Source organism: Acanthaster planci, linkage group LG07 (assembly GCF_054643075.1).
Source record: "Acanthaster planci isolate LZ-2023a linkage group LG07, COTS_SCS, whole genome shotgun sequence".
NCBI classification, from domain to species: domain Eukaryota; kingdom Metazoa; phylum Echinodermata; class Asteroidea; order Valvatida; family Acanthasteridae; genus Acanthaster; species Acanthaster planci.
Window position 1 is genome coordinate 1,045,583 of NC_141783.1, and position 15,904 is coordinate 1,061,486.

General features: G+C 46.5%; 1 protein-coding gene across 1 annotated transcript; it reads left to right on the forward strand.

The window, feature by feature from the left end:
* Positions 1–110: 110 nt before the first annotated feature.
* Positions 111–15,396, forward strand: eif3l (eukaryotic translation initiation factor 3 subunit L). Its single transcript, XM_022249407.2, has 18 exons — positions 111–270; positions 2,130–2,169; positions 2,856–3,009; positions 3,778–3,857; positions 4,842–4,903; positions 5,304–5,373; positions 6,189–6,262; positions 6,616–6,696; positions 7,171–7,261; positions 7,826–7,980; positions 8,514–8,684; positions 9,230–9,363; positions 12,226–12,399; positions 12,665–12,722; positions 12,894–12,932; positions 13,171–13,263; positions 13,923–14,003; positions 14,564–15,396. Exons 1-18 carry the CDS (start codon positions 229–231, stop codon positions 14,597–14,599), a joined length of 1,635 nt encoding a protein of 544 aa, XP_022105099.1. The 5' UTR covers positions 111–228; the 3' UTR covers positions 14,600–15,396.
* The last annotated feature ends 508 nt before the right edge of the window (positions 15,397–15,904 follow it).

Here is a 15,904-nt window from a genome sequence, read left to right on the forward strand (position 1 = left end):
TCTGGGATAGGCTAACTGCAGTTGGGAAAGTGGTGCAGTTAGGACACAAAACTGGCGCTCTGGCCGATTGCTCATTAATAGCTGGGGAATTTCAAAGGAGGGCGCCGTGCCCTGCTCAGTGCTGCAAATAATAAAGCACGCGCGCATGTGGTGGGCGATCGATCGGGCTGGTTCCTTCCACCTTCACTTGTTTCAGACATATTTAACTCAAAATAATCTCTTTTCAAGATGAGTAGGGCTCGGTACGAAGTTGACTACGAGGATGACGATGTGAGTACTGTTCAGGAAATATTACTGTTCTTAATTAAACTAAAATAGAGACTTTAAGGTGTGCATTATTTTTGCAGTGATGATGGTTTCAGTTTCACCGGCGCGGCATGACCGGTCGATAGCCCGGGTCTGCAGGTTGGACGCTGTTGTCTTACATCCCAATACCACGATTAAACCACGACTGACGTTCGGGATATATGCGAAGTTTTTCCCAACATTTTTTTCTCACATTTTTACCTGGCGAAGACAGCTCAAAATGTCGTTCACAAGTGCCTTGTATCCCGAATTCCATGAATGCTGTGTTGTAATTAGGCCTACTAAATTATAAATATGCCCACGGACAACATATTTTGTTTTGCAGGCAATTTTGCGAAATTCCACACTTTCTTTTGCAATTCGTTAACAATCTACGTGTACATACACGTTGATCTAGCACGCGTACTCGCACATGATGTATGAAATGCATAGTTACCAAGTGCCCCTGACGCATGCGCAGAGGAGCAATGGGCGTGAAGAATTCGTAGATAAGGCCGTATCCGAACAGACTTCCAAAGATACGGCTAGGTCTATTGTCTGCACATGTCCACATATTTCTAATGGAGTGAAGACCTAGACCTAAGCCCTAGACAAAATGCATAACTGACAGAATGTGGGTGTGGCTGAGCTTGGAGGCCATTTCGCGCATGCGCAAATGCATAGTACTGCACAAACGGGCAGGTTGTTCGCAAATCGTGACAGAAAGGGTGGTGTTCGCAGAGTTTTCTGCAAAATACGTTGTCCGTGGGCGTATTTAGTGATTTCATCACAGCATTTATGGAATTCGGGATACAAGGCACTTGTGAACGACATTTGAGCTGTCTTCATCAGGTAAAAATGTGAGAAAAAAAGGTTGAAAAAAATTTCGCATTGTAGGAGGATTTTTATACCCTGGACGTTAGTCGCAATGCAATGTAGACAATTCGTCCAATCTGAGCTACGCCGGTCAAGTGATTGACCAGTGTAGGTATTGCCAGTGCTTATGCCAGTCGGGCCCGACATAGGCTAGCTTCAAAGGTACTACACGCACAGCCTACGAGTGCCTATACGAGGAAAAACATTGGCTACCATGACTAAATGTTACCATATTACAATAGGCCATTTGCGAGTTAAATTTGAATAAAATCTGGTGCACTGAGTTATCTGACTGCACATAAACATAATGATTTGAATTCCTCAGACTAAAGACACTGTTGCTGTACCTCGTGATTCAGGGCAAGTTTTTGCATAGCGACCACCATCTCTGGAATGGACTGGTTCCTTTGTGCCCTTCTTATCCATTGAGAACAGTGTATTGGTGCAAGGCGTCTCTTATGTCACTAAGCAAAAGCTTGCCCCGAATCACGAGGCATAGCAACAGTGGTTTTAGTAAGGAGAAGGAGATTCTACAAAGATATGAATTTTCAGCTTTTCGGGTAAAACCCAGACTCAGTTTTGTGTAGAAAATAATCCCATTTTGCTCTGCATGACACATGTATAAAAGCATTTCAAAGCATCCCCACTTCAAATAAATTTTTCTTTGCTTTACAGAGTCCGATGGAATCCAAACTTACATCAAAACATTTCTCATGACATCCTCTCCAAGATCATCTCAAAAATAAAACAGCAAAGATATTTGCAAAAATTTATCAGCCACCCTAACCACTGCAATGTTGGGCACAGAATTCCACAGTTTATAACAATTCACCTCGGATTTCCTATCCAGTCATGCCAGTCAGTCTGGCCATGTACTGAGTCATTTTGATAAAAAGCTAATTCCACGTGCTCTTTAGCAAGTCAGTTTATAAAATAACTCCATTTCTTCTTTCTTTTCATTCATTTAGTATGATTATTTCCCAGATGAAAGTTACGGCATGCACACAGGTGAGTGCAGAGACCGAACTTTGTTCAACTTGATCCATATTTACAACGGTGTCGCTGAGTACATGTACCACGCGTAATGTATCCCAGGGGCTGTTGGAAAAATTCACTGCCATCACACCAGACAAGGGAGGTAGAAATGTTTCCCAACTCATCATGCGTGACAGGACAAGGACATCAGCTCAAAACAACTGAAAAATGTTTCAGCTTGAGCAGTCTTTCTGAAAAGTTCTTTTAAATCAAATGTACCTGTCCAACTCCTTGTAGTCCTTGGACATTTTTCAAATTTGGAATCTGCCTGGAGCCTCTGAAAACCATCCACTGTGCAGGAAACCAATGACATATTCTTTGTACACTGACCTTCAGAGGATACCACGCCCCATGTATAATACATGGAATAGGGGGTTGGGCTTTGCTATTCCTCCAAAACCTGGCAGATGCAGGATAATCACTTGGAGTGTGGTTTAAATAGCCAGAAATGATCCAAAGCTGTACACTATGCCAAGAATTCAGAATTCCTGAGAGAATTGTTTTATATCTGTTATTTGGTACACATACAAGACGGTTTTCTTTGATAGCCGAGTTTTGTTCACGGAGCGGAATTCTATTTACAAACTTCCCGTTTTCCCCAGAAGCACAACAAACCTGGCACTAATCAAGGACTGATTCTCTTTCATATTATCGCCCAGGCGATCCACAGCGCGACCTGGCCTACGAGAGGCAGCTCCCCAATCATGCCAGCTCCTACATCCTCCCGGACGAGATCAAGAGCTTCTTGATGTTCTTCCAGCGCAGCGTCAAGGAGAACCAACTCTACGACATCAGCCTCTGCTACGAGAGGGAGTGAGTCCAACTTAGTTGATATGAATTAATTTGGGATTTTCGCCCTGCCTGATGTGTATTATAACATTGGTTACTCAGTGTTTGACCCCGAAGGCTTGTGAAAAAAACCACAAGCGTACTCAGGTGGGACTCGAACCCACGACCTCCTGTTTATTAGTGCAGACATCTTAACCACTCGACCGGTGTCGGCTGGCTGGTCTGAGTCAGATGCAGCCACAGATACTGCGAACAACTGTCAATCCTAACAACTATCCAATTAATTGATATGTCAAACTCAAACCATTTGCAGCCCACCTTAAACGGCCGAGCACCAGCGTTGTTAGGCCCATTACCAATCACTTCAAATCCATCAATTTATCCAATCTTTTAGTCACAGGCTGTTCAAATAAGGATTCATTGTTGATCCTGTTACATGTGACTGATCTTATGAAAGAACTTACGAAAAGATCTGTGCGTCTCAGGCAGGGTTTTGATTGGCACACTGAGGGCTGTATAGTTGCCCATGCGGAAACCGTAAAGTTAATGTGGTGCAAATTTAGTAAGTGGTTTAGCACAAATGTCCAAGGCGTTAGCGTAATAGATTGTGGCCCTCCGTAAATATTATTGTGTGAGCGCTTAACGTTTAGTCCTTTCCCATAAAATTACAAAGCTATTTAGCTGGGGATTGAATTGAACTGTTCAAGATGTGTTTTTTTTTTGCTGTGAGGAAGCTGAGGGAAGATAATGTTTGTTTGTTTGTTTTTTGTTTGTACACCCCTTTCTTCACAGTTTCAACAAGTTGACTGAGCGATACTTCAAGAATTCTTCCTGGCCAGATGCTGAGAGCATCCAAGCAGCTGTTGGACCTGGTAACAAAAATTGAACCACACCTTTCCAAAACCAAATCAGCAGCCGATTTCACGAAATTTTACGCTATGGCGTTACTCCACTTATGCCACATTTTATCGCTTAAAGTTGTGCAATAAATGAAGAGCAATTTCATGAAAGTTACGCGCTGCGTAAGTCTGTGACTTATGCAATGAATTATTGCTTAACTTAACACAGTCATTTTAGGTGGCATAAATTGCTCCAAACGAAGCGAAAATTAATGATTTGATGAGCTTATGGTGTTCAGTTAAGCCTCATTTTTGCTGAACTTAACAAGGTTTATAAGAGAAACGAACAACTTAGTTGTTGAAGGTAATGAAAAACTTGTTTGGCTGTGAGAGAACTACGAGATTTTCTGCCTGATTCCGATGAAGAAAAGACGAAGACTTTTCCAAAATGGCAGTTGGAGGTGATTCAACAACTAGTTGATGACTGTTGTTAAATTGGAAAGGAACAGCGGTTGTAAGGGCCGTTTCTGTCCTCGTCCAAGAAATTTGATATTATTAAAACGTTGTGCATCTACGCAACTTTTCGTGAAATCGAACGTAAGTATATTGCGCAGCTACGGCATAAATTTGTAGCACAAGGCTTATGCATGGTTCAAAGTTATGCCACATCGGCTACTGGCCTCTAGAGAGACTGTACCAGTTTTACAACCCCAAATTTGGAGAAAGACTAACCTATGCCATTTTTGGTTTTGAGTTCATTTATCGTCTCTGCAACTGTATTAAGTCCGAAAGCCTTCAAATAGTGTTTTGTATCATGAAACATCTCCATTCTTTTACTCAGTTATCTATGAATCCAACTTTCCTCCCAGACCCATTGAAATCCTCTTAGATCCTTGGAAATCCCTCAGAAAGTTTAGGATTTTGTAAGGTTTTGGTAGACTTTTGAGGATTCAGGAAGGTTCTTATCCCTTACTGTTGTTCTTAATCTCTGTTTGTTTTTCCATTAACCATATTCAGATCTGGTGTTTAACATACTGTATAAGGAGTTATACTATCGTCACATCTACGCCAGGGTCCAGGTGAGTTGAGCTGAAGTTTAGTTAAGCATGGCCTTGTTCACAATTCTCAGTAAAATAGAAATGCTTTTCGGAGCTTTTCTGCACCTGCTCAGAAGGCTCACCTTCTGTGCTTGTACAGAACACTTCAATTTTTGCTACATTTGGGCTCCATTTTGCATAAAAACCCACAGGATCTGTTGTTGTAGAATTAATGGCATGTACGGCATACGCTAGTGCCCTTTATGCCATTAGCAAAAAGGTCGCTTAGCCATGTGGTAGTAGGGCTAGAAATTCAAATAGCTCAAGACACTTGATCAGACAGTAAAGAGTAGATATTATCCACAGGGTCTTAAGGTTTAAGTTGAATTTTTAAGCAAATTTCAGTGGACAGTTTTCTCACCTTTTTTTTTCTGATTGACAGTCGGGTCCCTCCCAGGAGCAGCGTTTCGAGTCATACTACAACTATTGCAACCTTTTCAACTTTATTCTGAGTGAGTACAGCTTCCATGCAAATCACGCCTTTTAGTGACTGAAAAAATCACTGTCAGGTATCTTGCTCAAGGACATGAGTACCACAGTTCCGATGCCATTGGTGTTACAGTATGTTAGGAATGTTGCTAACTTTTATCAGTGTTGTATTCGAGTCCATTACAAGTCCCTGCAAGTCCTTCCAAGTCCCTGCATTCCTTGCAAGTCCATCTGAAGTCATTCATTCTTGAGCCAATTCGCAAACTATTCAAATGAGCTGTGACAAAAGCATTCCTTTGTCATAGTTCACCCCGTTACTTATGACTTGCCTCGTGAAGGGACTCGTGAAAGGACTTGTGATGGGCTCGAATACGACATGGACTGTTGGCCCTCGATCGCTGGCCAATCACTGTCAAGTATCTTGCTCAGGAACGCATGTCCCACAGCCACCGGCGAACCACAGCGTCATAGTTCTGTTCCAAAATTTGCATACTCCTGCACCAGCTCCCTCCTCACTCTCATCTGTTTCCTTCACAAGTTGTCCAGTGTTGGGCTCAGCTGAAAACAGCTTAGATTTCAGAGCTGAAATTTGTTTTGTTCCTTTTTGAAGGCGCAGGAGTACTTTTTCCAGGATAAAACTTCCTCTTGATTTGTCGTTAATTAGCACAGAATGATCCATATTGGTACCTGTCAAACTTAAAGCTTGGAATGGGTCACATGCCTTTGTGTATTCAAATCTCTGACAAGTTGCCGAAGTCCTTGGTTACACTGCAGATGTGTGAAATCCAACAGCTGGTTTGTGTCATTATCGCTAATTTTTTTTTCTTCGTTTTTCCAGATGCTGAGGGACCAGTGAGATTGGAGCTGCCAGATCAGTGGCTGTGGGACATCATTGATGAGTTTATTTACCAGGTAAGCTCCTAAAAAAGAACAGGCTGTTTTTTTTTTCCAATTGGAATCTCGCCTCAACCTTAACTTGTCATTTTCGGAAGATGGGGAGAAATGCAGAGCCGTGTCTTTGATGAGGTAGAGGTGTTGGCTATTGGGCCTCCCCAGGTCATCTAAGATGCCTTGGTTTTGTTACACAAATGCATGTTTTTGGAAAAGCATTGAACTGTAGCAACTGGGTTGCCCTTTTTTTTCATCTCCAGGCAAACAAGAACGAGCCATTTCAAATGTCCACTTCCAAATGCCAGGTGAAACCCTGGTGTTGAAAAACAGATAACGTTTGTTTATATCTCAGAGATTGCTGGTTATCTTTGCAGTTCCAGGAATTCAGCAAGTATCGCAGCAAACTGTCAGGAAAGACCGACGACGAAATTGCCATCCTCAGGGCGAACCCCAAGGTGAGTACCAAAAAGGGGCGAACAGTTCTAAATTTGTGGCAAAGTCCGATATGGAAGAGAGGAATTAGGTAAGAAGCTAGTCTACACTCTGTTAAACATGAAGAGGCAAGTAGTTTTTCTTTGGAACACTTTTCTGTTCGTTTTGGCTTCAAACTGTGTATACGGTCAAATCTCGTTAATAAGAGCACTGTTAATGAAAGATTCTGCTTCTAACAAGGAAATCTTGAGGTCCCGATCCTTTCTTTTTCATTGTTTTCATTCCCGACAGTACAAAGTTCCTGTGACAACGAGGTAATTTGTCAAGTCTGAAGGACTTGTTATTAACGAGGTTCGACTGTGGTAACTCCGCAATTAATGTTATTATTAATAAAAAACACTGGTTGAAGGCCATGGTCAGTAAGGCACTTATCCGTTAATTCAGTGGTCTTGGGTTAGATTCCCACTGAGGACGATTGTGCTCTCCCGCCCCCTTAGATCTGGAATGTGCACAGCGTGCTGAATGTTCTCCACTCCCTCGTGGACAAGTCCAACATCAACAAGCAACTAGAGGTGTACGCCAACGCCGGTGAGTTCACAGCCCCGTCTGCGGCAGACATCATCGTCAACAGATCCTTGCTGTCTTTCTGTCTGGTGTATCGGAGGGCAGTATCCCAAGATGGGCCCCAAATTTTGCTCAGCAGATTCATGCATCCAGTAAACATCAGCCGGGAGCAAGTTCAAAGCTGTATAAGTTACATGGTGTTTTGGCTGGTAACCTGTTTCCGCTGAGCAGTTTATATTTGGTGCTTAGTGAATTTCATGCATGAGCAATACAGGTTATGTCTTAATGGCTTGGCTGTGGCTAGAATTTATGAACAGGTCTCTGGTAGTGGCTGCAGCCAGTCCTAATATAACTGTGAGTAACTGTAAGCCGCAGCCAAAAGATGTGGACGTGGTCCGACTTAGCCGATGACTGATCAGTTATTGGGGAGCATTGCTGCTGAGTTTTGGTAGAGCCCACTGAAAAACGGCCTATGAAACACTGGCTGCTTACACAAAGTGAACAGATTACATACACCGTGAGCAAAACATTCAAGGGTCATCAAATGAAATGTGCATGCACGTTTTGTTTTGTGGTGTCATTTTGCAGGAGACCCAGACAGCGTTGCGGGTGACTTTGGCCGTCATCCCTTGTACAAGATGCTGGGGTACTTCAGTCTGATCGGCCTGCTGCGACTTCACTCCCTCCTGGGCGATTACTACCAGGCCATCAAAGTGCTGGAGAACATCGAGCTCAACAAACAGGTGAGGCTGACTCAGATTATATTGGAGTTAATCAATCCTCAATGAACACGTGTAACAGGTGAACAAATCCGCAGGATCTTGCAGACAATTCAGTGAGGACTGGAGCTTGTTGCATAAGTAGTGTCACGATTAAGACCTCTTAAAACGGCCAAGACCAACACAAGACTTCCAGTCGGAGTCCAAGTCTTTCAAATGGTCTTTAACAAAAGCATTTCTTTGTCACAGTTCACCCTGTTACTTGTGACTGGTCTTTGACTGGTCTTGTGACCGGTCTTGTAACCGGTCTTGTGACCAGTCTAGTAACCGGTCTTGTGACTGGTCTTGTGTCTTGTCATGTCAATGTTCTTTTGTCTGGTCTTATGACTGGTCTTGTGACTGGTCGTGTGACTGGTCTTATGACTGGTCTTGTGACTGGTCTTATGACTGGTCTTGTGCCTGATTTTGTGATGGTCTCGACTGCAAACTATTCTGACAATTTGCAACAGAATGAAGATTTTTAACTGGGGTTATTGGTTTGGTTCCTCGTCTCCCAGACCCTGTACTCAAGGGTGACAGCCTGCCAGGTGACCACCTATTACTATGTGGGTTTTGCCTATCTGATGATGCGTCGATACCAGGACGCCATCCGCAGCTTCACCAACATCCTGCTGTACATCCAGCGCACCAGTCGCATGATGCCGCCGGGCTCCTACCAAGTGGACCTGGTAAGTGGAGAGAGTCAGCCATAAGACACTGCGTCCCAGTTGTTTGACTGCGGCTCCCGAAAATACGCCTGTCTTTGGGGAAATGACTTCAGCCGCTAGCTGTCGGCTTTCCAGTTGCCCATGCATTATCTTCAGTCGCTGCCAAGTGATCCAATCAAGGCCTCACCTCAGGGTGGCTCAGAAATACAAATTATCCTCACGTCTACCCACCGGCAAGTGGCGCCAGTGAAGTCTTGTCACTTGTCCGTGAATCGATTCTCTTGAGTTGGCAACCCAGGGTCATCCCCCTGCACGCACACTGCATTAATGCATATGCATCAATCATGGCAGTTTATGACCCATAATGCTTTAGATTTCCTCAAGAATATTTTTAAAAAAAGAATAGCTGTCACGGCAGCCTGTTGTGTGAGTAGAGTAGTGTCCAGGTCTTATTTTATCTCGCCAACTCATTCCATACTGAGCAATGGAGGAGCTGTGGTTGTGAATTTGTGGAAATGATATTTACTCAAGTGACGGATTTCCCGTTGCAAACAAATGCTGCACAGATCAAGAAGATCAACGAGCAGATCTACACCCTCCTGGGCATTGCACTGACCCTTCACCCCATGCGCATTGACGAAAGCGTCCACATGCAGCTCAAGGAGAAGATGGGTGACAAACTGACCAAAATGCAGAAAGGGTAAGTCCAGAACCCAAGCTTCTGACCAACCCATCCCACCCAACCACCCACTCACCCTTCTCCCGCCCTCCTCCCCATCCCTTCCATTACTACCCCTATCTTCTACCCCCTGCCCTCTGTCCTACCCTCAACCTCACCCCTCCTCCACCCTTTCGTCTACCAGACCCCTACCCTCTTCTTCACCTCCTTCTGCACCCCTCCGTCTACCTGACCCCTACCCTCTCCCTCATCTACCCCTCCATCTACCTGACCCCCTACCCTCTCCCTCATCTACCCCTCCATCTACCTGACCCCCTACCCTCTCCCTCATCTACCCCTCCGTCTACCTGACCCCCTACCCTCTCCCTCATCTACCCCTCCGTCTACCTGACCTCTACCCTCTCCCTCATCTACCCCTCCGTCTACCTGACCCCAACCCTCTCCCTCATCTACCCCTCCGTCTACCTGACCTCTACCCTCTCCCTCATCTACCCCTCCGTCTACCTGACCTCTACCCTCTCCCTCATCTACCCCTCCGTCTACCTGACCCCCTACCCTCTCCCTTATCTACCCCTCCGTCTACCTGACCCCCTACCCTCTCCCTCACCTACCCCTCCATCTACCTGACCCCCTACCCTCTCCCTCATCTACCCCTCCATCTACCTGACCCCCTACCCTCTCCCTCATCTACCCCTCCGTCTACCTGACCCCCTACCCTCTCCCTCATCTACCCCTCCGTCTACCTGACCTCTACCCTCTCCCTCATCTACCCCTCCGTCTACCTGACCCCAACCCTCTCCCTCATCTACCCCTCCGTCTACCTGACCTCTACCCTCTCCCTCATCTACCCCTCCGTCTACCTGACCTCTACCCTCTCCCTCATCTACCCCTCCGTCTACCTGACCCCCTACCCTCTCCCTTATCTACCCCTCCGTCTACCTGACCCCCTACCCTCTCCCTCACCTACCCCTCCATCTACCTGACCCCCTACCCTCTCCCTCATCTACCCCTCCGTCTACCTGACCCCCTACCCTCTCCCTCACCTACCCCTCCATCTACCTGACCCCCTACCCTCTCCCTCACCTACCCCTCCATCTACCTGACCCCCTACCCTCTCCCTCATCTACCCCTCCGTCTACCTGACCCCCTACCCTCTCCCTCATCTACCCCTCCATCTACCTGACCCCTACCCTCTCCCCCACCCTCTCCCCCACCCCTCCCCCACCCATTACCCCACCCATTACCCCACCCCTCCATCTACCTGACCCCCACCCTCTCCCCCACCCTCTCCCCCCACCCCTCCCCCCACCCCTCCGTCTACTTGACCTCTACCCTCTCCCTCATCTACCCCTCCGTCTACCTGACCCCCTACCCTCTCCCTCATCTACCCCTCCGTCTACCTGACCTCTACCCTCTCCCTCATCTACCCCTCCATCTACCTGACCCCCTACCCTCTCCCTCATCTACCCCTCCATCTACCTGACCCCCTACCCTCTCCCTCATCTACCCCTCCGTCTACCTGACCCCCTACCCTCTCCCTCATCTACCCCTCCGTCTACCTGACCTCTACCCTCTCCCTCATCTACCCCTCCGTCTACCTGACCCCAACCCTCTCCCTCATCTACCCCTCCGTCTACCTGACCTCTACCCTCTCCCTCATCTACCCCTCCGTCTACCTGACCTCTACCCTCTCCCTCATCTACCCCTCCGTCTACCTGACCCCCTACCCTCTCCCTTATCTACCCCTCCGTCTACCTGACCCCCTACCCTCTCCCTCACCTACCCCTCCATCTACCTGACCCCCTACCCTCTCCCTCATCTACCCCTCCATCTACCTGACCCCCTACCCTCTCCCTCATCTACCCCTCCGTCTACCTGACCCCCTACCCTCTCCCTCATCTACCCCTCCGTCTACCTGACCTCTACCCTCTCCCTCATCTACCCCTCCGTCTACCTGACCCCAACCCTCTCCCTCATCTACCCCTCCGTCTACCTGACCTCTACCCTCTCCCTCATCTACCCCTCCGTCTACCTGACCTCTACCCTCTCCCTCATCTACCCCTCCGTCTACCTGACCCCCTACCCTCTCCCTTATCTACCCCTCCGTCTACCTGACCCCCTACCCTCTCCCTCACCTACCCCTCCATCTACCTGACCCCCTACCCTCTCCCTCATCTACCCCTCCGTCTACCTGACCCCCTACCCTCTCCCTCACCTACCCCTCCATCTACCTGACCCCCTACCCTCTCCCTCACCTACCCCTCCATCTACCTGACCCCCTACCCTCTCCCTCATCTACCCCTCCGTCTACCTGACCCCCTACCCTCTCCCTCATCTACCCCTCCATCTACCTGACCCCTACCCTCTCCCCCACCCTCTCCCCCACCCCTCCCCCACCCATTACCCCACCCATTACCCCACCCCTCCATCTACCTGACCCCCACCCTCTCCCCCACCCTCTCCCCCACCCCTCCCCCACCCCTCCGTCTACTTGACCTCTACCCTCTCCCTCATCTACCCCTCCGTCTACCTGACCCCCTACCCTCTCCCTCATCTACCCCTCCGTCTACCTGACCTCTACCCTCTCCCTCATCTACCCCTCCGTCTACCTGACCCCCTACCCTCTCCCTCATCTACCCCTCCGTCTACCTGACCCCCCTACCCTCTCCCCCACCCTCTCCCCACCCCTCCCCCACCCATTACCCCACCCCTCCGTCTACCTGACCCCTACCCTCTCCCTCACCTCCTCATCTACCCCTTGCTTCACTCCATTCCTTTCCATATCAAAAGTATCCTTCCTGTCATCCCCCACCTCTCAAAATGGGACAACTCAAAGCCGAATCTCAATTTCTTTTTCTCCTCCTCACTGTCGCCTCGCCTCAGTGACATGCAAACCTTTGAGGAATGCTTCAGCTTCTCCTGTCCCCGCTTCTTGTCACCGGTCCCGCCCAACTACGACATCGCACAGGGGAACTTCCACCGCGAGCCCTTCTCCCTGCAGATGAAGGTGTTCCGGGAGGAGATCCAGCAGCAGCTGGCCATACCCACCATCAGAAGGTACGTGCTCTCTCCACCAGCCACAATGCTTGACCCTGAAGGTCTATTTACACAGTCGATCAACAACAGACAGCGGCGTCAGAAGGCGGCGTGCTGTGCAATATTGTACACACCTGAACAAGGTGGACGCCATGTGCTAAGCATTATGCTGTTGATTTTCCACACTAACAATTGCGCCCAATGCGAATTGAAGGCTTAAAACCAGGAAGCTCTGAGGGTTCTTCTTACCATGACCTTGACAATCCGTGGCCTTTTTTCTGTCCAGTTTCCTGAAGCTGTATACCACAATGCCCATCTCCAAGCTTGCTGCCTTCCTGGAAATGGTGAGATTGCCAACTCTCCGCTTTTCATCTTTACATGTTTAAGAATCGTCTGAATTCAGAGGCCCTAGCTTGCGTCTTTTGCAATTTGTCAAATTCCAAATTCCCACAAACTTTCCCTTTGAAGCCAACAGATTGTATGAATGGTTTTGGTGTTTCCATTTTTGTTTGCAGTCTGAGGAAGACTTCCGAACCCATCTGCTGTGCTTCAAGGTAAATGTCCCTAGTCAACACTGGGCAAAATCGACACCAATATATCAGCTGTGTTGTTTTTCGACAGAATGGGCACAAAACCGAAATTTTGGCATTGGGCATACATACTAGGACTTGTCCACCGGAGTAATGTTGGCCAAGTGTCCATCAAAGTCTTGTTTGACATTTTCCATCTGTTCGCATGCGCTTACTGCACACATCGTTTGACACTTGCTGCTCTGTGGTTGGTTCCCTGCAGCACAAGATGAAGAACCTGGTGTGGACCAAGGGAACCAGTGGTCTGGCCGGCGATTTCCAGTCGGCGTCAGAGGTTGACTTCTACATTGATCAGGTTGGTTAATACCCAGTGATCAAATGATTTGTTAGAAGGCCTGCCAACTTCACGGTCTTGCGCTGTAGTGTTTTTGCTTGTAATCTGTTCCTTCTTAACCCCTTCTCCACGGAGGACTGCTACTACCGCACCGTTGTGTGAGGATTAGTGCATACCACACATACAGTCTATTCACCATGCAGCTGCTGGTTCAATGGGGCCTGCTGATGGACAAAGCCCTCCATTCAGGGCATGCCACAGCCCAGCAGTCGCTGTCAAAATAATCCCGCCTTGAAGGGGTTAAAGCAAAAGAACTCTGCCGGTTCATTGTTAAACACCGAAGCTCACGTCATGGTTTTTTCTACGTGTCCAGTTTTGACCTCTGTAGAATGTTGTAGCAGAGATTTGTTAACAACCTAAATCCTAAGTGATTGAGAAAAGTAGGGCCGACTGCTATTGTAACCTTGACTCCCTTAAGGGTGTGAAAAATATTGAAATGGTTGATGTTAAATACAAAGAAATGGCTGTGTGCTTAAAGTACGGTGTTAGGTTTGAATCTGAGGTTTTGAAAGAAAAATTCCTGAAGATTTCAGGTTTCTTTCAACAGCAATCTAGTTAATTTGTTCTTGCAGAATTCTCAAGCAAACTTTTTTACGTTCATTGCACACTGATTTCCACAGGACATGATTCACATTGCGGACACCAAGGTAGCTCGTCGCTATGGCGATTTCTTCATCCGCCAGATACACAAATTTGACGAGGTGGGTGACAAATGAGATTTAGGAAAAGAAAGTTGTTCGGAATATGGCCATCTAATTTTGGCACTTTTGATGAGCTGCTTTATTCGTCTTTGAATGCTTTGCTGGCCTTTGCCCAGTGTAACGAAGCCGACACAGAGAAAAAAAAACGGTGCTTGGAAAAATTTATGTGCTGAGCAAAGATAGCTGTGAACCAGTCACAAGATGTATAAAACCATGGCATTTAGCTGGTAACCTCTGTTTGGTGAGGACATTTTTCTCTAAGCCGGCTTGATGCAATATACACAAAAAATTTTACTTAGATAAATCTAGTTGTGATTAATCATGAAAATAAGTTCTGTTTGAAAGTAATGCAGTGTTCATATTCCTTGCTTGTGGCTAACAATAACATACACGTCTATGATAGAGATGTAGCCACTACCACAGCGGCTGCCCTAGGTGCTTATACATTTTCCAGTTATAGCCTAGAAACTTGGACATAGCCTGAGCTTTCTGCAAATAACCGAGTTTGATTTCGTTCAAAAGAATAAAGTGGTATAAATGTTTCTCTCCTCTGTTGACAGTTCAACCGCTCTCTGAAGAAGCCGGTGGGACCTTGATCATGCCAGACACGAAGCCTTGGTCGTCATTTCCTGCAACCAACATAAGGTCACTACAAACTTACTGAAGCAATCGTGTATTTATTTCTACCATTTTACGAGTTCTTATCTCAACAACACAGCTTTCTGGTGTCAGTCTCCAGATGTGTAACTAGAGGGGGGGTGCATAATTTTGTGCTCATTCAGTCGAAATCTGCGTGGCCCTTTATGTAACAGTCAAATATGAAACTACACAATTGCTTTCAGGGTGTTCAGCGACCAGTTTGTTTGGAACTCTCTGTGTGTATCTGCACTGCATTTAATGATCATTCTCAGTGTATCCGACCTGTCGGATGGACCAGTCAAATCTAGCCTCCACAAATAACTTCGCTCATGGCCAGTTTTTCAAGTTGGCAAGATTGTCAGCCATTTAAAAATCGTCGGGAGCTTTGGTGAAGAAAAACTCACATAAATGAAACTTGCGCATTGGTTGTCCATTTTGAACCGGTAAATAAAGAGTTGTACATGTATGTCATGAACTTTTAGCCTCCCCATTTTAGTTGTGTTTAGTTCTTGACTCAGATGGGTAGTGTCTCCTGGTCGAAAACAAGCTCTCTTCATTTTACTAGCGACAGAATGCACCCCTTTATAGTTCTTTTGAGCCAAACTTGAAATCATATTTTGGTTATGTGACAGACACTTCAGTCACGTTGCTATGCCAAACCTGCAAACTTCAAATCATATTTTTGGATGTATTAATTTTTTCTCTTTTGCCACTAGAGACGGTGACCATTAAAGTTTTGAGTGATGTGACCTCATATTTTCTACTTCTGTATGTTTGATTTGTTGTCAGTTCCATGTTTGTTCTTTTCTCTGGCCCCTCCATCCCAAGTCTTTTCTCGGGCATTGCTTTCGTGAAGATTAAGTTCTGTTCATCTTATTTGTTATGAACTGAGGTAGCATGAAACTTGCTTCTGCCACCCAGTTTGCCCCCAACTGTTACTTTTTATTTTGAAAAATTACAGTTTGAAAAATTGTTCATTTTATCCTGTCGTAATTATTTTAGAGGGCAGTATGTAAGAAGATATTTAATAACCCCCCATAAAAGCCTGTGACACTGGAGTCACCGCCCTCCCATTTCTTCATTGGGTTACTTTGGCATATTTAACAATAAATATAGGGCAGTATTTAACGTGTGCGAGTCTGTGGTGACATGCTACATTTGCCTCAAATACCTTTGTCAATTGTCGCCAATTTACCTCATCCTTGGCAACTTTCTTTGGACGAGAGAGATTCATAAATTTTTCCATGTTATATTGCTCTCAA

What these genes read in the sequence shown, in the direction of transcription:
- eif3l (XM_022249407.2), top strand. Translation starts at nt 229, where the DNA reads ATGAGTAGGGCTCGGTACGAAGTTGACTACGAGGATGACGAT. An exon ending in GCCATACCCACCATCAGAAG is followed by an intron (nt 12,400 to 12,664) that starts GTACGTGCTCTC and finishes TTTTCTGTCCAG; the next exon opens with TTTCCTGAAGCTGTATACCA. An exon ending in CCCATCTGCTGTGCTTCAAG is followed by an intron (nt 12,933 to 13,170) that starts GTAAATGTCCCT and finishes GGTTCCCTGCAG; the next exon opens with CACAAGATGAAGAACCTGGT.